At 37.8% G+C, this 25681-nt stretch overlaps 1 protein-coding gene across 1 annotated transcript; it reads left to right on the forward strand.

The window, feature by feature from the left end:
• The first annotated feature begins 12597 nt into the window (after positions 1 to 12597).
• ctps1a (CTP synthase 1a) lies at positions 12598 to 25659 on the forward strand. Its single transcript, XM_042775881.1, has 17 exons — positions 12598 to 12806; positions 13553 to 13733; positions 15624 to 15794; positions 16100 to 16200; positions 16280 to 16396; positions 16477 to 16560; positions 17108 to 17188; positions 19962 to 20113; positions 20246 to 20378; positions 20692 to 20780; positions 20955 to 21098; positions 21233 to 21326; positions 21403 to 21499; positions 21584 to 21616; positions 23180 to 23341; positions 24784 to 24928; positions 25088 to 25659. Exons 1-17 carry the CDS (start codon positions 12672 to 12674, stop codon positions 25170 to 25172), a joined length of 2004 nt encoding a protein of 667 aa, XP_042631815.1. The 5' UTR covers positions 12598 to 12671; the 3' UTR covers positions 25173 to 25659.
• The last annotated feature ends 22 nt before the right edge of the window (positions 25660 to 25681 follow it).

Below are 25681 nucleotides of genomic sequence, written 5' to 3' on the forward strand. Positions count from 1 at the left end.
ATCATGTTTTTATATATAGTTTTTGTTTATATAAATTTGGGCTTTACAGTATGTCACATCTTATGTTGATTAATAATAATTTATTGCATTATTTAAGTATCGTGTGTTACCATGATGGTGTTTATTGTTTGCATGAATGACTCTGTGCACCTTCTTATTAGAATATGTACATTTGCTTGTGGCGAAGCTACTTGCGATGAGCTTTGATTCTTCTTGTGGCTTTCTCATTTACCACCTGCATTATTATGGTGGTTGTCAGTACAACAAAACCGATTTTAATAGCAGATGAGCGACATTAAAGGAGTAATTACTGGAATGCCAATGTCTTTATCGGATGAGATATTAAATGGATCATATGACGTTGATAAAAAGAACATTATGATGTGGGAATGTTTATTTGGTGTAATGCAATGTATTTATGCAGTTTAAGGTTAAAAAAACACATTATTTTCCACATACTGTACATTATTGTTGCTCTTCTATGCCCAGCCTTTCTGAAATGTGTTGACTTTTACAAACCTCATCGTTCTGAAAAGCGAGGTGTACTCTGATTGACCAGCTATCCAATGCGTTGTGATTTCCCGAATACCTCAAGCATGTGACGGAAATGTTACACCCCTTACCATACTGTGATGCTGTCTCCTGGCACAGTGAGACAAAACCAATAAAACCCATTACAAACAAGGTATTTGTTGCATCGAGTGGGGACATAATTACTGATTATAATGACTTATACTGTTTTTACGCGTTGTGTTGCATATCACTCCACCTAAACATAAAACCATGTCTGTATTTGTGATCAGAGAAATGACAAACAACAAGCACTACTCTACACTGCTCAAAACTCACGTTTGAATCATCAGTGGCAAATTCTTTAAACATAAAAAGTCAGAAGCGCCAGACTGTCCTTGTAAAGTTGGAACTGCCCTACTTTATAGAAACAGCCTTTGAGCACAGACGGATTGTAGGCTACTCTGCAGGTTCAGTAAACAGTCCTCCATAAAATGTACAGCACACATCTAAATATCTGGGTTGAACTGTTCTGGAACAGTATTGTATATACAACAACCACTGATTTCTAGTTGTGTCCTTTTTTTGGGAAGGCAAAATAAAGTAGTTTCGCTTTCACAACAAAACAAGGCCGGCGGGCTTGAGAACGGCATTTCCTCAGCATTCCACATGGATTCTACAAAGGAGTGGCCGGTGGGCTTGAGGCAACCACATGTGACGACCCCGGGCTGAACTTTGCTTCATCCACAGTGAAAGCCGATCCGGAGATCCACAGCGCGAAGATGATGTATTTCCTCAGCAACCAGCACGATCAGCTCTAGGTATGATGTAGCGGATATCATCCTCTTTTGGAAGGCCAAACAAAGTAGTTTCGCTTTCACAATAAAACACACAGCATCTCCACAACATGACGGCGGCAACAACAGTACTACAGAGAGAATAAAAGTTACGCCTTCTTTCTTTGCATTCTGGCAGTGATGTGCAAATCTTCCCACACAGTGACGTAGACATGTAGAGGCGTGTTTAAACAAGGCATTTTAGGAGGGCGTGGACAAATCTTAACTTTTATAAAGAATATCTCTTTGGATTTGAGATTTTAGGCTTTGCAACTTTACAGATCTTAATGCACCAAGAGCTTGTAACACTCCAAAGAGAAAGGAAACATTTAAATCGCATCATATGACCCCATTAAGAACTCAGTTAATGAGTTAAAAGATAATAGATGTGAAAAGACTGACATCAAACAGAAAAGAGAGCCAAGTACAACTGTGATGATAACAGTGATTGGGAGACTGCTTCCAGAAAATGTTAAAATGGGATATGTGTACTACCCAGTTAGACCTTTTATAAAACCTGCATTGAGATGTTTAAACTGCCAAAGATTAGGCCATGTAGCAGAAGTATGCAAGGGAAAGAAACAATGTTGTAAATGTGGAGGTGAACACGGTTACGGAGAATGTGGGGATCTAGTTGAACCTAAGTGTTGCAACTGTGGAGGCCCTCATAGTGCAGCATATTTAGGATGTATAGCACAAAAACAAGCCATGGAAGCAATGAAGTACAAATCAGAGCACAATGTTTCATATGCACAAGCAGTAAAGAAGGTTCAAAATGAGCAAGGAAATAGGATGAGTTATGAAGGTCTAATGCAACTGAAACACCAAACAAGGGAACAGATAGACATAAAACAAATATAGATATGGTTGGCAAAGGAAGCTTCATTGCATTTATTGCTGAAGTCATCAGCTGTACGGCACAAACAAACAAACGAACAGACAAACTGAAAATCATTATTTCTGCAGCAGCTCGTCAGCTGGGTTTAACAGAAGTATCAGTTGAGATATTGCAGACTCTACTAGGGCAATCTGAGAATAATGCAAGCTCTCAGGAAACCCCAGACAGACAAAGGTTAAACAAATAATATGAGATAATACAATGGAATGCTTGAAGTATGACTGCGAATGAAAGAAGATTGGGCATGAAATGACAGACCTTCCTGATTTAATATGCATTCAGGAGACATGGCTTACATCTTAATTAATTTTCGTCATCCCAGGGTATTTATCCATTAGGAAAATTAGATCAAGAGCAACAGGTGGAGGGTGTGCAATGTTTATAAAGAATGAGGTGGCTTATAGGGCAGTAAAGGTAGAAACACAATAATGCAAGAATGTATTTTGGTGACAGTGTGGACTAGATTAGGAAAAGTAACAATAATAAATTACTACAATCCCTGTGAACAAATATCTTTAATGGAATTAAATAACATTTGGAGTAAAGAAGGAGGTATAGTGATATGTTGTGGTGACTTTAATGCACATAGTTTGGTATGGAGAAGTCCAAACTCAGATAAAAATGGCATAGTGGTGGAAGAATACATGGAAGAAAATTTATTGGTATGCCTAAATGATGGTAGTGGGACAAGGTTTGACATCAGGAAACAAATAAAATCATGCATAGACCTAACTCAAATAGTTGTCAGCATCACAGCGAAATGTCCTGAGGGGTGTTAGAGCAGTCATTAGTTGGCAGTGACCATTTTCCAATAATTTGCATGATAGGATTAGAAATGCAAAGGAGTATGATGGTAAAACAACATAGATGGAAATTTGAGAAAGCTGATTGGGAGAATTATAAATAAATTTATATTACATAAAAAGAGCAGAAAGAAAGTACAAGTGTACAGAGAAACTAAGTTTGATTTTAGTCAAAGTGGCAGAAGAAAGTATACCAAAATATCTGACACCGTGGTATAATGAGCACACTCGCACCATAAAGAGAGCAGCCCGGAAAATCGAGCAGAGGGTATTTTGCATTGCTTTGGCGGGAAAGTAACCTATCCTACAGAAACGCATTAAAAACTGCACGATCATCATCTCTTTTTAGAAGAAAACAAAACATAACCCCAAGGGATTTATTCAATACAGTGGCTAAATTAACGAAAAATAAAAGCATCAAAAGGTTTGATGATATTTCCCAACAGAACAGGCAGCAATGACTTTATGAACTGTTTACTTCCAAGATCGATACTAGTAGAGATAAAATTTGTAACCTGCATCGTCAGCTAACAATTGCTGCCACTAATATGTGCTATAGATCCCCTGCGAAACAATTCCACTGATTATTGACTATAGGAGAGGAATAATTGTATAAACCTTGTTAGTGTTAGACTTTATTTCATCTAAGCTCCTAAAAAGAGGTGTTCAGAAGTCATAGATCCTCTTCTGACTCTGATTAATTCATCATTGAGGATATACCCCAAAACCTTCAAACTGGCTGTTATTAAGCTGCCAAAAAAAACCACAACTTGACCCCAAAGAACTGGTTAATAACAGACGATCTTCAAGTCTCCCTTTTCTGAAGATAGAAACCCTGGTAGTATCCTCACAATTATATTCCTTCTTTGGAAAAAATGGTATCTTTGAGGATTTCGCAGTCAGGATTTAGGACCGTATCATAGTACTGAGAATTCTGAGTTACAAATGACCTGCTCTTTACATCTTGATCGTAGTTTATCTCTGTGCTATTGGATCTTAGCACTGCGTTCAACACTATTGACCACAACATTCTTTTGAATAGACTAGAAAACTTTGTTGGCATTAATGGAAGTGCATTAGTATGGTTCAAATCGTACTTTGGTAGCAGCGAATGAACTGTTATCATATTGATCACAAGTGCAGCATGGAGTACCTCAAGGCTCAGTACTAGGGCCATTATTCTTCACGCTTTACATGTTACCCTTGGGAGATATCATCAGGAAACACGGTGTTAGCTTTCACTGTTATGCTGATGATACTCAGCTCTATATTTCTTCATAAACATACAAACATAAAAAACCAAAAAATCCAAAGTAAATAAAAAAAAATAAAAAAAAACTGTATGACAAGGAATTTCTTACTGATAGATTTAAAAAAAAACTGAGGTGTTAATTATAGGACCTAAAAACTCTGCATGTAATAACCTAGAACACTGTCTAAGACTCAATGGCTGCTCTGTCAATTCTTCGTCATCAGTTAGGAACCTAGGTGTGCTATTTGATAGCAATCTTTCCGTAGAAAGCCACGTTTCTAGCATTTGTAAAACTGCATTTTCCATCTCAAAAAATATATCTAAATTATGACCTATGCTCTCAATGTCAAATGCAGAAATGTTAATCAAGGTCTTTACTGGGGATTTGTCTCTGGGGCTCATCTAGTTGTCCTGGTCTCCGCTGTCTTTCAGGGTTGTAGAGGTCCTCTCTAGGTGCTGATCCACCATCTGGTCTGGATAAGTACTGGATCCGGGTGACTGCAGTGACCATCTGATCTGGATACAGACTGGATCTGGTTGCTACGGTGACCTCGGAATAAGAGAGAAACAGACTAATATTAGTGTAGATGCCATTCTTCTAACGATGTAGCAAGTACATTGGGTGTTATGGGAAGTGTTCCCGATTCTGGTTGACTTAATTACTGCAGTCTAAAAATCCTTTAACGGATTTGAATATTAGAAATGTGTTAGTGTGTTATGTGTAAGCCAGGTTAAAGAGATAGGTCTTTAATCTAGATTTAAACTGCAACAGTGTGTCTGCCTCCCGAACAATGTTAGGTAGGTTATTCCAGAGTTTTGGAGCTAAATAGGAAAAGGATCTGCCGCCTACAGTTGATTTTGATATTCTATGTATTATCAAATTGCCAGAGTTGACAATACCACAGGAACCAGTTGAGTCCTCTGCCAGTGTGACTTTGCTGCAGCCTGGAATAGAACTGATGGTTTCGTCTGGCCAGAGGAGAACTGGCCTCCCGACTGAGCCTGGTTTCTCCAAGGTTTTTTCTCCATTCTGTCACCGATGGAGTTTTGGTTCCTTGCCAGTCACCTCGAGCTTGCTTAGTTAGGTGCACTTCATTTCCAGGGATGTCGTTGACTTGATTGCACAGATACTATTTAAACTGAACTGAGCTGGATGATGGCATCACTGAATTTAGTGATGAACTGCCTTTAACTGAAAAATGAGTGTTTACTATTGTCATTTTGCATTATTGACACACTATTTTCCTAATTGATGCTGTACAGTTGACACAATCTGTATTGATAAAAGTGCTATATAAATAAAGGTGACTTGACCAAAAGTTGAAGGAAATGGGAGGAAGAAAAATGTTCCGTGGTGGAACGATGAATGCAGTAATTCAATTAAAAACAGAAATAAAGCATTTAAAATGCTGAAAAGAGCACTGACAAAAGAAGCAGAAATAGAATATCAGAGGTAGAGAGCAAAGGCTAGAAGGACAATTAAGCAGGCAATATATATATATATATATATATATATATATATATATATATATATTCACTGTATATATATATATAGAGAGAGAGAGAGAGCCCCAGAGATTTGGAGAGAGTTTTGTGCTTCCATTGGGAAGGAAACTGAATTAGGAGAGGTATGAAATATGCGCTGGTTAAGCTCCACGAATGTGGCTTCCGAACTGCGTTCCATCTAGTATCCATCTAGCGAATCTCCATTCCCTTACTAACAAACGGATTAACTTCTTCTCCTCACCTGTACAAACAAGGACTTTTCAAAATCTGCTGCATTCTGCTTCACTGAAACCTGACTGAGTTTAGCCATTCCGGATAACGTGCTTCATCTGCCGGGCTACCAGCTGTTCAGAGAGTATCGCATCGCGGAGTTAATGGGGAAAACGAGAGGTGGTGGACTATGTTTTTTACATAAACGAAGGTTGGTGTTCAGATGTAACAACTCTGAAGAAGATGGGCTCTCCTAATTTAGAGGCTCTCTTCATAAGCTGTAAACTGTTCTATTCTCACCGGAGTTTTCCTTTTTTTTCATTCTCCTGAATGTGCACTTTCCTCCGTACATGTGCATGAGCGCCGTGATGCAACAGCTGGCCAAACATATAACTGAAATGGAGCAAAGGTACCCAGACTCTATTTTAATCATTCTTGGAGATTTTAACCGAGCAGATCTCTTTTGTGAACTGCCAAAATATATACAGCACGTTACATGTCCTACCAGAGACAGTAATATATTGGATCACTGTTACACAACCATCAAGTCTCACGGCCCACGGGCAGCTTTGGGGCTCTCCGATTACTGTTTGGTTCGTCTTATACCGACCTACAGGCAGAAACTCAAATCAGCTAAACCTGTATTAAGGACTGTTAAAAGATGTACTATTGAAGCAGAGTGGGATTTACAAGCCTGTTTTGACTGCACTGATTGGAGTGTTTTTGAATTTGCAGCCACCAATCTGGATGAGCTCACGGATACTGTAACTTCATATATCAGTTTCTGTGAGGGTATGTGCATCACCAACCCCAACCCCCCCACCCGACACGAGTGAAAAATACAATTGGCGAAGGAATGTGGGCTTGTCAAGCGATGCGAGTCAAGCAACAAAAGTTCAGAATTCTTCAACTTTATGCAAATAAGCAGCGAATTTCTCGAGCGACAACCAATGGGAGTGAAGTCAGTGGAGAGCACGTGATTCATCTGCTGTAGTGGAGTGTTATGGGGACACTAGGCAACCAGTAGTGGGAATGTCCACTAGCGACCTCAATTGCCAGGCACAAGCGACAAGCTGCGAAAATGTCACTGGCGGTGTGAATGGGCATTAGAAGGCTACAACGGACAGTCAGGACTGCTGAGAGGATTATTGGTGCCCCTCTACCCAACCTCCAGAGTGAGGAAGAGGGCTAAGAAAATCACTCTGGACCCATCACACCCAGCCTATTCTCTCTTTGAGCTGTTGGTGTCTGGCCGGCGCTACAGAGCGCTATGCACCAAAACAGCCAGACACAAGAACAGTTCCCCCCCCCCCAGGCCATATCGCACCTGAACAACACATAACACACCTCAGTGCTGCACATCTGTAAATAACTCATTAAACCTTCATCTGTAAACAGCACATATGCACATTCACAGTTCTGACTATGGACATGTTTCCATTTTCTGTATATTTTTATTTTTGAAGAATGTTTTTTTTTTTGAAGAATTTTTTTTTTATTTCACACACTTCATCATTTTAAAGACAAAATTACAATAGTTACAGAAAGGTTAATGTGTGTAAAAAGGGGAAACCCCAAAGAAGCTATTGAAAGCTTTTAGGAGGGGGCCCAATAACACCATACAACATATATAATACAAGAACAAAAAGCTCAATCCATAAACACAAATAAATATAAATACAACAAGACAAGCACTACAGTAAACAGACGATCCCAGCACAAATATAACACTTTCAAAATGATCAAAAAGTATATGTTAAAAGCAGTTTTTCCTTAAGATTTTTCTTGAAAACGGAGACAATGCAACAATTTAAGGTTTTCCTCAAGCTCGTTCCAAATCTCAGGACCTCTACAGACTACACTCAGGCTCGTACATTTCAATCGTCTTATTTTACCAGTAATTTAATGTTTTTCCCTTGTGTGATATGTATGCTGGGGTCGGCTGATTGGGACAAGTTCACACAACCTGTAATTTAACTTATGAACAACCTGGAATATCATACAGGCATTATGAAAAGTATTATATTCGGTAAGTCTTAATAGACCAAGGCGATAAAACAATGGACGCGAAGGGGTATTTGGCTCAGACCACGTTAATACCCGTATAATTTTTTTCTGTAAAGACTGTATTTTTTTTCAGGTAGCTAGTAAAAGTGTTACACCATATGACATTGCAATAATTTATATGGGACTCAAACAAGGTTTTATATAAGATGACAAGTGCTGACTGTGGGAGAAAATTTCTTATTTTGAAAAATAATCCAACGTATTTTGATAATTTTTTTATTAACTGATCAATATGACATTTAAATTGTAGACATTCATCAATAAAGATTCAGAGAAATTTAGTGGTGTTTACTATTCAAAAAATAATATCATACACTTTAAGACAGAAATGCTTATTTGCCAATTGATTTTGTTTGGAATGAAATACGATGTAGTTTGTCTTGTTTATGTTAATAGATAATTTACTGCACCGAAACCAGATAGCAACATTTCTTAGCTCTCTATTTATTATTTCTTCCATTTCATCTGGACTCTTATGTGACATAAATAAGTTTGTGTCATCAGCAAATAAAACCTTGTGTAAAGCCATTGTGGAATTTTCAAAATCATTTATATATATTAAAAAAAGAAGACTGTTCTCTCTTTTTATGTATGTCTGCTTTTTGTTTGTATTTTCTGTACCGGAAGCTCCTAACACCAAGACAAATTCCTTGATTGTGTAAACAGACTTGGCAATAAAATTCTTTCTGATTCTGAAAAGGAGCTTTAGATGCTGACTTTGAAATATGGTACCTTAAAAGGGTATCACACAGGATAAAACAAACAGCACCTTGACAAGATGGAATTTGTTATATTATGCACAATTACAGAAATAATAGAATTCTTAAAGCAGTATTGGGCTTGTATAATAAGACATGGGTAGAAGGAAGACTGCCAAGGTCATGGAAACATGCCGTAATAATACGAATAGCTAAACCAGGGAAAGATGCATCGATAGCAGGGCCAATAGCACTTACATCAAATTTATGTAAGCTGATGGAAAAAAATAACTGTAAATGTGCTAAATTATGTACTTGAGAGTAAGGGAGCTTTGGCATTTAATCAATATGGTTTTGGGAAAGGACGATCAACATTAGATGCATTAGTAAAACTGGAAACAGATGTAAAGAAAGCTATGGGATTAGTGGCAGTTTACTTTCATATGGAAAAGGCCTACTTTTAGAGAAAGTGTCTAAATTAAGTATCTAGGATTGTGATTTGATGACAAATTAACCTGGAAGGACCATATAGATTATATATTAAAGAAATGTGGTAAAATTTTCAATTAAATGAGAGCAGTAGCATGACAAGATAAAGGGAATTTATGTTGATCAACCCTGGATAGACTATGGACACATTGTTTATGAGTCAGCATCATCAATGTTGTTAAAGAAATTAGATTTCATGCAAGCTAAGGCATTAAGACTAATTTTAGGAGCAGTTAAAACCACACCCATTGCAACATTACAAGTAGAAACATCAGTTTCAGAGTTTACAATCATTGGAAACAAATAGAAATGACATATTAACATAAATCATGATTAGGTTATACAGTCTACGACAGATGGGAATAATTATTTGGGTACCAGCACACGTGGGAATTCAAGGTAATGAGAAAGCAGACAAAATATATACATTTCACTCAGTAGATCAGAAAGAAAACATTTTATTTTCGAAGCATGCAATAGGAAATGGCAGACAGATGGGGACTCATGTCATACAGGTCGACACTATTACAAGGTTCAAAAAAAACATAAAGAAAAGCAAAATAATTCACAACTTATGTAGAAGAGAACAAGTTATTTTCACACATTTACGAACAGGATATTCAAATCTGAATCATACTTTACACATTATAGGGAAACATAACACAGGTTTATGTGATGTCTGTTTAATAGAGGAGACCAGCGTAGAGCATGTTTTGAAGATTTGCTAGGTATATGAAAAAGAAAGGAGGATTCTTAAGGAAGAATTACAAGCAGTAGGATTCCAGGAATTCAATATAACCAGCTTATTAAATGACGGTCCAAATTCTGGAAAACAAATAAATGCAGTCATGAGATTTATTAAGAATAGTGGGTTATATAATAGGAAATAGTAAGTCTTAGTTCATTCTCTTTACACTCCATCACAGTAGGTGGCGGAATGCACCTTTTGAAGTTGGTTTGCAACCCGCCATAAAATCAAAAGAAGAAGAAGAAACGCGACTCCGGCGATACCTCCCTGGTTGTTTCCAATGCCATTTGTTGATATAAACATTCATAAAGTGATAAAAAGCATCGACATGAACATCCCAATAAATTCAGCTGTTGCAACAATATATAAATCAAACATATTATTCAGTATTGCAGATATGCACAGATGGATCTAAAGACCCAGAGACTGGAAGAACAGCAGCTGCAATATATATACCTAAATTAAATATCAAAGTTGCTAGAAGAGTTTCTGATCATGTATCTGTATATACTTCTGAATTATTAGCCATATGTCTTGCACTGCAGTGGGTTGAAGAGGTCCAGCCTAACACAGTTGTGGTTTGTACAGATTCAGTGGTGGCTCTGACAAGTTTACAGAGTGGAAAATCAGATGCACGACAGGACATATTATATGAAATTCTACAGAGTATTTATAAGATAAGGCAGTTAAAGTTATTGGTTTATTTTCTTTGGGTGCCAGCTCATGTTGGTTTAGAGGGGAACGAGAGATTTGATCAGCTTGCAAAGAAGACCCTGGAACAACAACAAGCTGAATTCCAAATTACAATAAGTAACGCTGAAATAAAGAGATTGATATATAGAAGTTGAAAAGAAATGGCAAAAACGTTGGGAAAATGAAAGAAAAGGGAGGCATTTATTTAAGATCCAGGAGCGCGTTGTTAAAGAGAGAGTAAATTATGGAAATAGAAGGAAGGATGTTATCTTATCTAGTCTGAGAAAAGGACATGTGGCATTAAATAACAGTTTGCACATAATAGGGAAACATGAAACAGGCAATTGTGATAAATGTGGACTACCAGAAACGTTGAGCATGTTCTTTTAATATGTATAGCGTATGAAAGGGAAAGACATCAGATGCTCCAAGAACTGGAACTGATGGGAATTAATAGTATATCTCTAAAGACCCTGTTAGGTTATGGGGTAATGCAGTCAAGAATATATGGAGAATTGTTTAAGTATTTAAAAAAAGACAAGATTAATGGAAAGAGTTGAAATCTTAGAATTTTGTATTTATTGTATTATTTTTATTTTTATTATTATTATTATTATTATTATTATTATTATTATTTTAAATCTATAATAGTTGAATAATTCATAGCTGAACGATGTACATTTCACACTCCAGACCAGTAGGAAAAACGTGCCTGTTTGCTAAGGCTCAAAATGCAGGTCTCAATCAGTTGCAAGTAGGACCCACTGTGGCAATATCAATGATGCCACCCTGGAAATTTATAAAACCATCTGTAAATATAAGCTTACAACAAATACTAAAAGAAAACTCAAAAATATGGGCCACAGTGGATAATAGTTCAGAACTATGCAGAGCAGTATCAAGAGGAATTATTCATATTTATGGATGGATCAAAGCAGCGGGAAACAGGCCGTACTGGTGCAGCATCTTTTATATCTCTGTGTGAAGTAGTAGTCAAAAAGAGGACAACAGACTACCTGTCAGTTTACACTGTGGAGATAGTAGCTATTTTACTGGCATTAGGGTGGGTGGAAGAAAATATTCAGAACCAAGGTGTCGTTATAGCCTCAGACAGTTTATCAGCATTATTAAGCATTCAATCTGGGAGAGCGTCATGTAGACAAGACCTCATTTATCAAATACTTCACTTGCTTCTCACACTTTATAATAAGGGAATGGCTGTCTCCTTCCTTTGGATTCCTGTCCATGTAGGGGTGGAAGGAAATCAAGTTGTGGATATGCTAGCAAAAAACTAAACGAAGCATGAAACAGTAGATGTACACATACCAATAAGTAGAACAGAGCTCAAAACCATCATAAAGCAACATTCACTTAAAATATGGCAGGAATATTGGAACACAGCGGATACAGGACGTCATTTATACAGTGTACAAAATCAAGTAGTCACAGGCTTGAGGAAGGGCAGAAGATGTGAGTCTCACGTCTTAGAATGGGTCACACTGGTTTAAATACAACATTGCACAGAATAGGAAAACATCCCACTGGATTATGCACTTATTGTAATGTACAAGAGACAGTGATGCATATACTGTTTTTGCATAGACTGCAAAAAAATATGAAGAAGATAGGGCAAAATTCAAGGCACAAATGGATGAACAAAGCATGACACTTGAGCATCTATTAGAGACAGCATCTGGGGGAATACACAAATTATTATTTTTGAAAAACACTGGGTTAAGTGAAAGAATTTAATAGGTTTTTTTTTGTCTCTCTCTCCACCTCTCCTTTGATGTCATTCTAATAACCAGACTCCAGTCTAGTAGGTGGCGGTAATGCACCTTTGAGATGAGTTTCCAACCACCATTAAACCTGAAAGAAGAAGAAGAAGAAGAACGCGCCTGCTCCGCAGTGTGGGTCTGAGCTCGCGCAGCACGTGGGGACGAGCGGTGAGCGCGAGGGTGATGTGCACGCGTTTGTTCTCGCTTTACAAAAGCTGCTTTTGTGCTGTAGAGATCGTTCAACATCTGTCGCACCGGGCCGGTCGAGCATTGTACAGTAAATCTCCAAATATCTCATCAGATATATCAGATCACCCGGTAAGTTGATCTTTGTTGCGGGGAGCGTGCTTGTGAAGGATACAAGAACACACTCTACAATACTGAGTTACATAGAAAGCGAAGATAGGTTGTTTTTTTAATTAAACAATCATCTTAGGCATTGAAGCCTCTGTAGAGGTGTAACAAACGTATAGTCCTATTGTTAGCACATGGTGCACGAACATAATCATCAAATAATAAATTAACAAAACAACATGGTCGAAAGCTTTCTGATGGTAATTGATCAATTGTTTATCTGTTTAGAAGTAATGGCTGTAGTAAATAACTAGGGAAACTATGGTTGTGGTTAACATTTTTGCCATCATATTGGAAATGATCAGCTGTAAACGAGTGTGAAATAGTTTTAGGAAACTTTAGGAAATAGTTTTATTTGTTCATCTGCAGTGTGATTTGCTGTAAACCTCTGCCTCTGTGTGGTTATTTTATTTTAGTGGTGGTGAGGACAGAGTGTTCTCTCGGATATTAATAGAGAACAAAGAGACACACAGATCATTAGATCTAGTCAAAGGCTTTCGCAGCCCTTCAGGAGATTGATACTGTTGTCTCATCACTGTGTGAAGTGTTTGCTCACGAGACAGAGTTGAGAGTCAAGTGAGATTGCACTTTAAATGATGACGAAATCTGCTTTTTAACAAGAAACAGTACAAATCAGTGATCCCTTAAGTTGTGCAACCCGTATTTCACGTGCTGTCGTATAAAAGAGTCCCTGTCTTTGGTTTGTCCAGCGTGTGGTTGGCAGTATGAAGTATATTCTGGTGACGGGCGGCGTGATCTCGGGCATCGGGAAAGGCATTATAGCCAGCAGCGTGGGAACCATCCTCAAGTCCTGCGGCCTGCACGTCACAGCCATCAAGATCGACCCCTACATCAACATCGATGCGGGGACCTTCTCTCCATACGAGCACGGTGATCTCACACCCCTCTCACAGATTACAAGATCCGTCCACTTCTCATATCAGTCCTGAAGTGGACATCAAATGATTATAACCTGCCACTAAGGAAGCTGTTTGCTAAATGCATGCATCACTATTATTATTTGAACAAACTAGACAATCATCTGGTAAATACATCCATTACCAGTCAAAAGATTCTGAACAGTAAGATTTTAAATGTTTTTTAAAGAATTCTGTCCTGCTCACTAAGCCTGCATTAATTTGATCCAGAATTCAGAGAAAGCAGTAATATTGCGAAATATTTTTACTATTTTAAAGGACTATTTTCTATGTGAAGATCTGTTCAAATGTAATTTATTTCTGTGACGTAAAGCTGAATTAACAGCATCATTACTCCAGTCTTCAGTGTCACGTGATCTTCAGAAATCATTCTAATATGATGATTTGCTTCTCAAGAAACATTTATTATTGTTGCTGTTAAAAACAGTTGAGTAGAATATTTTCAGGTTTCTTTGATGAACAGCATTTATCTAAAAATAAAAATCTTTTGTAACATTATAAATGTCTTAATCATCACTTTTGATCAATTTAAATCAAAATTTCTAAAAAAAAACAATATTTAATAGAATATACAGTACAGGTCAAAAGTTTGGAAACATTACTATTTTTAATGTTTTTGAAAGAAGTTTCCTCTGCTTATCAAGCCTGCATTTATTTGATCAAAAATACAGAATAAAAATGTAATATTGTGATTTATTATTACAATTTAAAATAATTGTTTTTAAATGTATTATACTTTAAATTATCATTTATTTCTGTGATGCAAAGCTGAATTTTTAGGATCATTATCACATGATCCTTTAGAAATCATTCTAATATGATGATTCATTATCAAAGTTGGAAACAGTTTCTGCTGCTTAATATTTTTTTCAGACATGATACTTTTTTAGGATACTTTGATGAATAAAAAGTAAAAAAAAAAAAAAAAAAGCTAGTTTTTTAAAAATATAAATATTTTGTAATAACAATATACACTACTGGTCAGTAATTTGGGGTCAGTAATTAATTTTTTTATTTTTTTTTTTTTAATAAAATCAATACTTTTATTCAGCAAGGATGTGTTAAATTGATAAAAAGTGATAGTAAAGAAAATATATTATTAGAATATATATTATTAGAATACTTTTATTTTTATTTTGAATAAATGCAGTTCTTTTTAACCTTTTATTCTTCAAATATATTAGACAACAGAACTGTTTCCAACACTCATAATAAATCAGAATATTAGAATGATTTCTAAATGATCATGTGATAGACTGGATGTTACATGTGACACTGAAGGCTGGAGGTAATGATGCTGAAAATTCGCTTTGCATCACAGGAATAAATTATTTATTTAAAGTATATTCAAATAGAAAACTATTATTTTAAGTTGTAATAATATATCACAATATTACTGTTTTTTCTGTATTTTTGATCAAATTAATGCAGACTTGATGAGCAGAAGAGACTTCTTTCAAAAACATTAAAAATAGTAATGTTTCCAAACTTTTGACCTGTACTGTATATATATAGCTGTCTATATACTGACTCAAAGCTTTTGAATGGTAAAGTGTATAATTTTACAAAAATATGAATAAAAAAAAAAAAAATTTTGCAATATTACTTCTTTTGCTGTGTCCTGGATTAAATAAATGCAGGCTTGGTGAACAGAAGACACTTCTTAAAAAAAAAAAAAAAAATTAAACGACCGCGATACAAATATGTAAATTTTAATTAAGTCTAAAAACATCCACTTAAATCTTATCTTGAGATAGAAAGTCTAAAAACATCTTTATCATTTCTACGGGTGATGGTCATAGAGCTCTGTGGTCGTTATATGAATGCGATGTGTTTTGTGTAGGTGAGGTGTTTGTTTTGGATGATGGGGGAGAGGTGGATTTGGATCTGGGCAACTATGAGCGTTTCCTGGACATCAGGCTCACCAAAGACAACAACCTGACCACCGGAAAAATCTACCAGTCGGTCATCAACAAAGAGCGCAGGGGAGATTACCTGGGCAAAACCGTACAGGGTGAGGCGGAGGTCTTATGTTGTGGGTTTTGGGTTTATTGTCATGCAGCGAGCACCATTTCATCAGGTTTGTAAGGTAAATCATTTCTAAACCTGCGCAAACACAGGAGAAAACATCAGTATATTTTGAAACATGCTACGGTTCATCGCGACTTCAAAATAAAAGCTCAAACCCGCACTTGATGTCCACATAATATGCAAGAAATCAGTGGAGTACTCGTGTCTTTTAAATGGATAAATCATGCTGTGTTGGAAAGAGAAGTTGGTGTGTGTGTGTGTGTTTCATTGTAAATTCATTTGTTCCAGTGGTGCCACACATAACTGATGCTATTCAGGACTGGGTGATGCGTCAGGCTAAAGTTCCCGTAGACGACGATGATGTTGAGCCCCAGGTCTGCGTCATCGAGGTGAGACAAGAGCTGCTGGATGCTTCGTTTGATAGCATGCATGTTTGCACAGGTTTCTGAGGTCTTGATGTGTTTGCAGTTGGGCGGTACGGTTGGAGATATAGAGAGCATGCCCTTCATCGAAGCCTTCAGACAGTTCCAGTTTAAAGTGAAGAGAGAGAATTTCTGTAATATTCACGTCAGTCTGGTACCACAGGTGAGGATTATATTTCCCGTCAGTGCATTATAGAGCATTATATCAGCCGTGTGACACACTGTCTCGTCCGTGATGTCCAGCCCAGCGCTACAGGAGAGCAGAAGACCAAACCCACGCAGAACAGTGTGAGGGAGCTCAGAGGCCTGGGACTGTCCCCTGACCTGGTGAGTCAAGCTGCACTGAGGATTTCAGTATATGTTCAGAGTGGGCTTTGAGGTGTTTTAGTAACTCTGTCAGCTTGCGAAGACGCTCTTGGAGAAGTTGAGCGTCTAAATGGATGCTTCCAGCACATCTAAAGCTATCAAAGCAGCATTTTTTGTAACATTCAATGCATATTTTGTGTGTGTGTGTGTGTGTGCGCAAGGATTACGAGTTCTATGCAGTTAAAAGTTGCAGATATTTAGCCTACTTAAATGCCACTTACCCTGTTCAATATCTTTGTCTAAAACAGAGATACTCATGCAACACCTAAAAAAAGACACATAGAACCAAGTCATTTATTTTATAGAAATAATACACTTAAGGCACAGCTTTTCAAGGTAAGTTTATTAGGTTTCAAATGGTAGACAAACATAAATATTCAAAATGAAGACAAAGAATTGTTACTTGTCAAATATTAGTGGATCATGTCCATATTTAATGTGATGAGCCACAGCTGTGTTGGTTCCCGCGATCAGAGTTCTGAGTCTTCCTTTGCTCTTTCTCTTGCAGATTATGTGTCGCTGCTCCACTCCGCTTGATAACTCGGTGAAAGAGAAGATATCCATGTTCTGTCATGTGGAACCTGAACAGGTTAGTCTGGATCACACAGGACCGAAAACCACCAAAGCAGCTGAAATACATAACATTTATCGACAGTACACCTTCATCGATAATCATAGAAAAAATGTTCGGTATAGCGCACGGTAGTTTCATGCTCGTTTCATTTAATGGCGTGTGTTATGAGTGAAATGAGTGCCTGCCTGCGATGAGGAGACTGTGAATCAAAAAAAGGAATATTAGTCGAATTTAAAATTAAAATTCGCATTCGAATGCAAAATCGGTGCATTTGAATTTTAGGTGTGTATGTCCGGGAGATGCGTTTTATATTTCAAATATTAGAGAAATTTAGAAGCTTGAAGCGGAGAAGATATTGATTAGCTTCAAAGTCGAAACCCAGCCATTCACACCGATCACGTATTTAACGCATTCTTGAGACGCACAACTATGACTGCTGCACTCGCATCTCGCGCAAGAGATGAAAAGAAAGCCATGTAAAGTTAAAAGAGGTTCATGTTTTATCGCATTATATAATTTTGTAAATTGCATATGATTTATATGCGTTATTTGTAGACATTTTTATAGAACCATTTAAAGGGATAGTTCACCCAAAAATGAAAATTATGTCATTAATGACTCACCCTCATGTCGTTCCAAACCCGTGAGACCTCCGTTCATCTTCGGAACACAGTATAAGATATTTTAGATTTAGTCCGAGAGCTTTCTGTCCCTCCATTGAGAATGTATGTACGGTATACTGTCCACGTCCAGAAAGGTAATAAAAACATCTTCAAAGTAGTCCATGTGACATCAGAGGGTCCGTTAGAAATTTTTTGAAGCATCGAAAATACATTTTGGTCCAAAAAATATCAAAAACTACGACTTTATTCAGCATTGACTTCTCTCCCCGGTCTGTCTGTTATGAGCGCGCCGTTCACAGCACATCCGGTTCGCGAACGAATCACTCGATGTAACCGGATCTTCTTGAAACCAGTTCACAAAATCGAACTGAATCGTTTGAAACGGTTCGCGTCAACAATAAGCATTAATCCACAAATGACTTAAGCTGTTAACTTTTTTAACATGGCTGACACTCCCTCTGAGTTCAAATAAACCAATATCCCGGAGTAAATTCATTTACTCAAACAGTACACTGACTGAACCGAGCCAGATAACAAACGAAACATCGACTCGTTCTCGATTCAAGAACCGGTTGCATCGGTTTTCGGATCACCGGTAGTGATGGGAAGTTCTGTTCTTCTCCGCGAACCGGTTCTTTCGGACAGTTTGATTCAATAAACCGGTTGCCGAAAACGGTTCACCAGTTATTTTGCAACTCGACGTAATGACTTCATTGGCGATGATTGGCCCTTGACTCAAGCCTTCGGTTTACCCGCGCTCATAACATTAGCACAGAATCGGTTCAGAATCAATCACCAAAAGAACCAGTTCGGTTCAGACGCGCTGTGTGTCAGTCTGAATCACGCATGCGCAGTTTTTCATCAGCTCCTCGGTTCTCGAATCGCACGCGTCCGACAGAAACGGTTCTTGACTCGAGAAGAGTCAATGTTTCGTTTGTTATCTGACTCGGTTCAGTCAGTGTACTGTTTGAGTAAATGAATTACTCCGGGAAATTGGTTTATTTGAACTCAGAGGGAGTGTCAGCCATGTTAAAAAAGTTAACAGCTTAAGTCATTTGTGGATTAATGCTTATTGTTGACGCGAACACCGTTTCAAACGATTCAGTTCGATTTGGTGAACTGGTTCAAGAAGATCGGTTACATCGAGTGATTCGTTCGCGAAACGGATGTGCTGTGAACGGCGCGCTCATAACAGACCCGGGAGAGAAGTCAATGCTGAATAAAGTCGTAGTTTTTGATTTTTTTGGACCAAAATGTATTTCGATGCTTCAAAAAAATTCTAACGGACCCTCTGATGTCACATGGACTACTTTGAAGATGTTTTTATTACCTTTCTGGACGTGGACAGTATTACCCTACATACATTCTCAATGGAGGGACTGAAAGCTCTCGGGACTAAATCTAAAATATCTTATACTGTGTTCCGAAGATGAACGGAGGTCTCACGGGTTTGGAACGACATGAGGGTGAGTCATTAATGACATAATTTTCATTTTTGGGTGAACTATCCCTTTAACACAGTGCATCATTTTGCTCATTGCGCCCTCCTGTGGCCTCAGGAGACGAGCCAGAAATTTCCTTAACACTTAGAAATGATATATTTGTTTAAATTTTATTTTGTATTTGACTGTTAAAACTCAAATTATTTGTTGTTTGTCTTAATAAATTGGGTAAATTACGGTGGTTAAAATTAAACCTTTTTTCTACTGCTCTTTGTTTAAAAAAGGTTATAAAATTGTCAATAATTATCATTATTGATATGAATAATGATATGAAGCAATATATTGTGAGTGAAGGGTGTTTTATTTATTTTTTATTCTTTTTACCTATATCGCCCAGCTCTCCATGTAGTAGGGCTGTCTCGATAACCGCAACACCGCAGAGTGCAAGAACCTCAGCAGCTGCGTTTTCTTTTTTCGGGAGGTTACGCCCTTCTCGTTTTACACTTTGTGCTTGTCTTCAATTCATTTTTTTTCTTTAATAAGCCCACCCAGAGTGTTTTTTGTGTGTATGTGAGGTTTAAGTCATTCCTACTTGTTTTGTTTTTTTAGTATAGAAGTTATTGATAAATCCTGATTTGCTCGTGACAGCATTCATACACACATTTAATGCTAAAAGTTGTGTGTACCCACAATTATTAAATGAAAAGTTGGTCTTCTCTGCAGGTAATCTGCGTACATGATGTATCATCCATCTACAGAGTGCCGCTGCTCTTAGAAAACCAGGGTGTTGTGGGATACTTCTGTCGCAGGCTGAACCTGCCCATTGAAACCAAACCCAGGAAAATGCTCGCAAAGTGGAAAGAGATGTCAGACAGGCAAGTACACACTTAAAACACAGAAACCGTTTCAGGATCAGTGCGCACATTGATACAGAGCTCTCAGAGATCATGCAGAGCAAGATGATCCAGGTCTTTTGGCATTTGTTTCATATTGTGTTTGACCTGTAGGTCAGACAGGCTGTTGGAGCAATGCTCCATTGCTCTGGTGGGGAAATACACCAAGTTCTCAGACTCGTATGCGTCTGTGATCAAAGCCCTGGAGCACTCCGCTCTCGCCATCAGCCACAAGCTAGAGGTTAAGGTGAGTGAAACCTTTAGTACCGCGGCCAGAGGAGATTGATCTCGCAGATTTATACCATGGTCTGTCTGAATACTCGATTCTGATTGGCTCGCAGGTGTGCATTACAACCATTTAATGGTCAGTTTAGTAAATAAATAAATTCTATAAATATTGCACTGCAAACATCATTATCAGCTGTACCTCATCAATGACCATGGTATGGATTATCCCTTACGTAACAGCTCGTTAACGGTCTAAATCCACCTTTGAAGAATAGTTCCTTTAAATTTTCGTTATACGCTTATATATCAGTGATTTTTCTTTCTTTCTCTAGTATGTTGACTCTGCAGATTTGGAGGCCAGTAGACTTCAGGAAGAGCCAGTGAGGTACCACGAGGCCTGGCAGAAACTCTGCAGTGCTAAGTGAGTAGTGACCTGCGCTCTGTTTAATTAGACATGGCTGGTTTAGTCCATTTTACATCTATTCTGCTCACGAAGGCGATGCAAACACAGTCTTAATGGTGTTCTTTTATTGAGGAGAATTGTAAGTCCTGATGTAGTTTTGCTAATATAACTGCTGCGGTCTCATGTCTCCAGTGGGATTTTAGTACCTGGAGGTTTTGGAGTACGAGGGACGGAGGGCAAGATTCAAGCCATCAGCTGGGCCAGGAAACAGAAGAAGCCCTTCCTGGGTAGAACCTGCTTAAAATTCATTAAAACTGAAATGTCCTGCTCCGTCTGATAAAACAAAACATCTCTGCCCTCTCTCTCACATGTTTTTCTTCTGATGAAGCACCCCGCTTTTTAATAATCTACAAAAAACATGTATTATAAAAAAGGAAAAATCTTTTACAGTAAATAAATAAATGCCGTACTGAATGTTTAGAAGCAGTGTTGAGCAAAGTGTGGCTCTTGTTTTTCCTAGATGCGAACTCCACCGAATTTGACCCAGAAACAGAACATCCTGTGGTGAGTGTGGGATTTAGTACAGATGTGGATTTCTGGTGTTGGTTTTGGAGCAGATGTTTGATGGGTCGTCTCACAGGTGATTGACATGCCAGAACACAATCCAGGGCAGATGGGAGGAACTATGCGGCTGGGGAAAAGGAGAACCATTTTCAAAACCAAAAACAGCATACTTAGTACGTGCATTTCACCGAAATACTACACGCAACACAGAACTGGAATTATTTAAATGGATGAATTGTTTGATTTCTCTCTCACAGGAAAACTTTACGGAGATGTAGATCATTTGCAAAGCCATTGAGTGTTTTTAAAGGGTCATCATCGTCTCTACTTTTTAACGAACAGTTTATACGACAGAACGTATAAAATGTAATGGTCAAAGAGAACTGCGAGATATATTGAATATTCATGCTTAATTTGTTGTGATTTTGCTGGTGGTATAAACTAATATCTTGAAATTGATATTTCTGTATTTTAGATTAATTTTTATTTGACCATTTTTCCCAAAGAGCATGTCTTTATCACATTAATTTCACAGTCCTTCCTTAACTTTCGAGAACGTTACGACTGATGTCATGTTGGTTAAGTCATTTGGTAAGGTGTTTCATTTCTTAGAATCAGTTAAAACTGTAAGTTTCACTCAATCGTCTGATGGTTTATATCATCTCCCAGAAAACGTTCTCAGCTCCTGTGAGGCTTTTGGCTTGCTGTAATTGAACAGACATTGTTTTAATGAATAGCAGTGCTTACATGGACTCAAATAATGCGTTTAGAACTGGATTGATGGCTCAGTCGGACTGAAAAGCCTTTATGTAAACCCCTCAATTGATCTGATTTAACTCGATCTGAATAAACTGCAGTGTTAACCTGAAATGATCTGATCAACAGGAAAAAATTAAAGGTTTCATCAGATGAAAAAAGATGACTTTTTCAGTGTTTAAGTGCTATAATTGAGTGTCCGCTCATTACTCTGCTTGTTTCCACACACAGTGCTCAGCCACCATTCTTGTTTTCGCAAGCGACAGTGGTGTACTTGTTCAGATGGCATGGCAAAAATCTGTGGAAAACATGCTAAATGTTCTGTCGCTGGCTGCATAGACGAGCACAAATCATTATTTAGAGTCCCAGCCTCAGAGGAGACGAGAGAAGTGGAATTATTTTATTTGAAGTGGAAATCCCGGAAGGGGGTGGGGTGCGCGCAGTAAATCATTATCATTTAAAGAGACATACATCAAAACGGGTTGGGTTTCAGCACAAAAAGCTTCAAATTAAAAAAAGGGTGTTGTTTGCAAAGCCATTGAGTGTTTTTAAAGGGTCATGAAACTCTCCGTTTCAGCACAAAAAGCTTCAAATTAACCAGTTTTCTCCAGCAGTTCAGTTATCGGATGCTAACATTGTCTTCTATGATGTGCAACACACACACCTCTTCTAAAATCTCAGAAAAAGTAGTCTGGGGTTTCATGACCCTTTAAGTATAATATGTTACAGATATTTCATGAAGACGCTGATAAATCATGCATACTTGTGAAAAATCAAAATGTTCATCCGATGAGCCCTTTAAACATGTAAATGCTTGAATCAGACTGTTTTATCAATTGTATTTCTAAATATCATCCACACAGGCGCAGTGCCGTTAACATACATTTTACGTAATATGAATGTGCAGGTTTTTTTGTTTTTAAATTTTAGGAATTACATAGTGGAGGAGATGAAATATGTATTAAATATGATCTAAAACAAGTTCTTTTTAGATGCATCTTGGCAAAAACCGTAATTATACTCAGTGGAGTTTTGTTCTGCACATGGAAGCGAGCGAGTGATGAAAATCAGTCCATGTTAACTGATCTGGTACTGAGTATTTGTGTTATTCTTAGGTGTGCTAGCATGGATGAAAGCAGTGTTATTTGTTCTGTGTGAGCAGGTGAACCCAGAGCTGACGCAGCATTTTGAGGAGAAGGGCTTCCGTTTTGTGGGTCAGGACGTGGAGGGGGAGAGAATGGAGGTCATCGAGCTGGACGGTACGCCAGAGGAAACTCACATACAAGATTCTTCCATTCACCACTCTGAAACATTTATATGTGCTGATATGAGAATAGTGTCCACTCTCATTGACATTGTTTATTATAATACAACCAGTTATTTTGTGCACAAGAATACTGTAAAGGCCTTGATGTACTTCAAACGAAATCGAAGAACGAACTGATATGATGTCATTTAGAACAAAATCAGGCCAAAACTAAGTTTGTTTTGAGTTAGTTTCTGCAGTTCGAAACAGCTGACCAAAGCAAACTTTCTGGGGGAGTTCGTTTGGCTCCTAAACACCTTTGAGCTTCCATTGGTCCGTGACGGTGACGCAATCGGTGGGTGTGTTCTGAACCTCCACCTTCTCTGATGTGCGTTTTTCTTCCCCGGTTCGTTTCTCATTCAATGGAGGTCAGGCAAGAGAGAACAACATCTCCTATCACTAGCAACATAAATACAGTGTGTTGAAACGCTGCGCTGGCTCAGATATACCCACATCTGTACGATCGCTTGGGGAGAGACTTTAAAGATTCAGAGAAAGCATTTAATTGCTAGAGAGAAATAGCTATGAAGCTTGGTGTCGACGACCCGGAGTTATGCCAAAAGTGGCGTAGAGAAACATCTGAGACAAGAGAATAACAAAAATGAAAGGAAAAAGTAAAGATAAAAGGTAGTAAGTACCAAATACATGTTTCAAATACGTTACACCATACTGCTGCTGTTGTTCTTTCAATAAAGCGAATTTAAGGGTATACAATAAATGAAAAGCCAAACAAACTTACAATAATAAACCTTTTTTTATCAAAAGTAAATCATGACACCACTAAATATAAAAAGATGTAAAAAAATATGACTCCAATATTTTTTTCCACATCATGCTAAAGTTTTCAGACTATGGGACATTCACAGTTCCCATAAAGGACTGATTATGGTTCTTTTGTATTACAAACATTATACTTGACTCTGAACTACTGCTAATTATTATTCTTTTGTCTATAATATCCTGACCATTGGTGCCCGTCTCACACCTGGATTGCCTACTCTTCATCATTGTGTTTAGGGCATACGCGTGAGCGTCACGACGCATGTTCACATCTACACCTGCCTCCAGCAGCGCGGGGGTGTCAGAATGTTTGAGAACAGTATACCGTCGCTCAGCCTTTTCGAACTTCTTTTTGCCCCCAAACGAAGAACGAAACCAAAGTATGGCTTGTTTTTAAGAGAGCTGTAAAGTGAAGTCACCTTTATTTATATAGCACTTTAGACAATACAGCTTGTCAAAGCAGCTTTAGCAGAATAATGTTTCAGTGACGCAGACAGTTCAGTTCAGCTGTAAAGCAGCTCTAGAATGAGGACAGTAGTGATGAAGTCTTTTCATTGTTGATGATTGAAATATCAGTTTGATATTCAATTGACGATCAGTTTTGTTTTGTTGCAGATCACCCGTATTTTGTTGGTGTCCAGTATCACCCAGAATTCACATCCAGACCCATAAAGCCGTCTCCGCCGTACTTGGGCCTGTTGTTGGCCGCTGCAGGGAGGCTTCCGGGTTATCTTCAGAAAGGCTGTCGGCTTTCACCACGGTATGGACTGATGTTCCCTGAGCAGTAACATTTCTCTCAGCCAATCATATCAAGATATTCGGCACAATAAACACTTTTCTGTTTCTGGAAAATAAGAGCCTTAAGACAAAATCTCTTCAACTTGCATGACTCCAAGTGAAAGTGGTTTTCTGTTGACAGAGAAACATACAGTGACGGGAGCGGCAGCAGTTCTCCAGACTCGGAGATCGCAGACTTGAAACTACACTCACTTGCTCAGGAATAAATCAGTTAATGGTATAGGGCAGCGTGGGACTATTTATATAGTTTTGTTTTCAGGGCCTGCTTTCTAAAAAGGATGTGCTCTGTAATGCAGTTTTAAATGGTCCAGCTTCAGTGAAAACAGGATTTGACAGACTGGTAGCTTAATTTAGTCCAAATAGTTTTGAATTGTATATTGCATGTGATTTGCCAATTAAATCAGTGGAAGTGAGGCGTAAACTTGCTCGGGACAACTGCTTAAGGTTTTTTTTTTTGGTAAGATTTGTTCCTATGAATTATCTTGATATTAGATTTGTTCCCCATGTGTATCTTTTAAGCTGACAGTTGTCATTTTTGGAAAATGTAAAGTCAAGTGTACAAAGAACGACAATTTTCTTGGAGTCAAGGATTGTCCCAAGAGGGTTTATTCAGAAATAGTCAGCTCTACAGAAGAATGACTAAATATTAAAACATTTTAATAAGCATATATTAAAAAAAAAAAAAAAAAAAAACTAGAAACAAGTAACATTTATT

The sequence above is a fragment of the Cyprinus carpio genome, chromosome A19, assembly GCF_018340385.1.
Source record: "Cyprinus carpio isolate SPL01 chromosome A19, ASM1834038v1, whole genome shotgun sequence".
NCBI classification, from domain to species: Eukaryota; Metazoa; Chordata; class Actinopteri; order Cypriniformes; family Cyprinidae; genus Cyprinus; species Cyprinus carpio.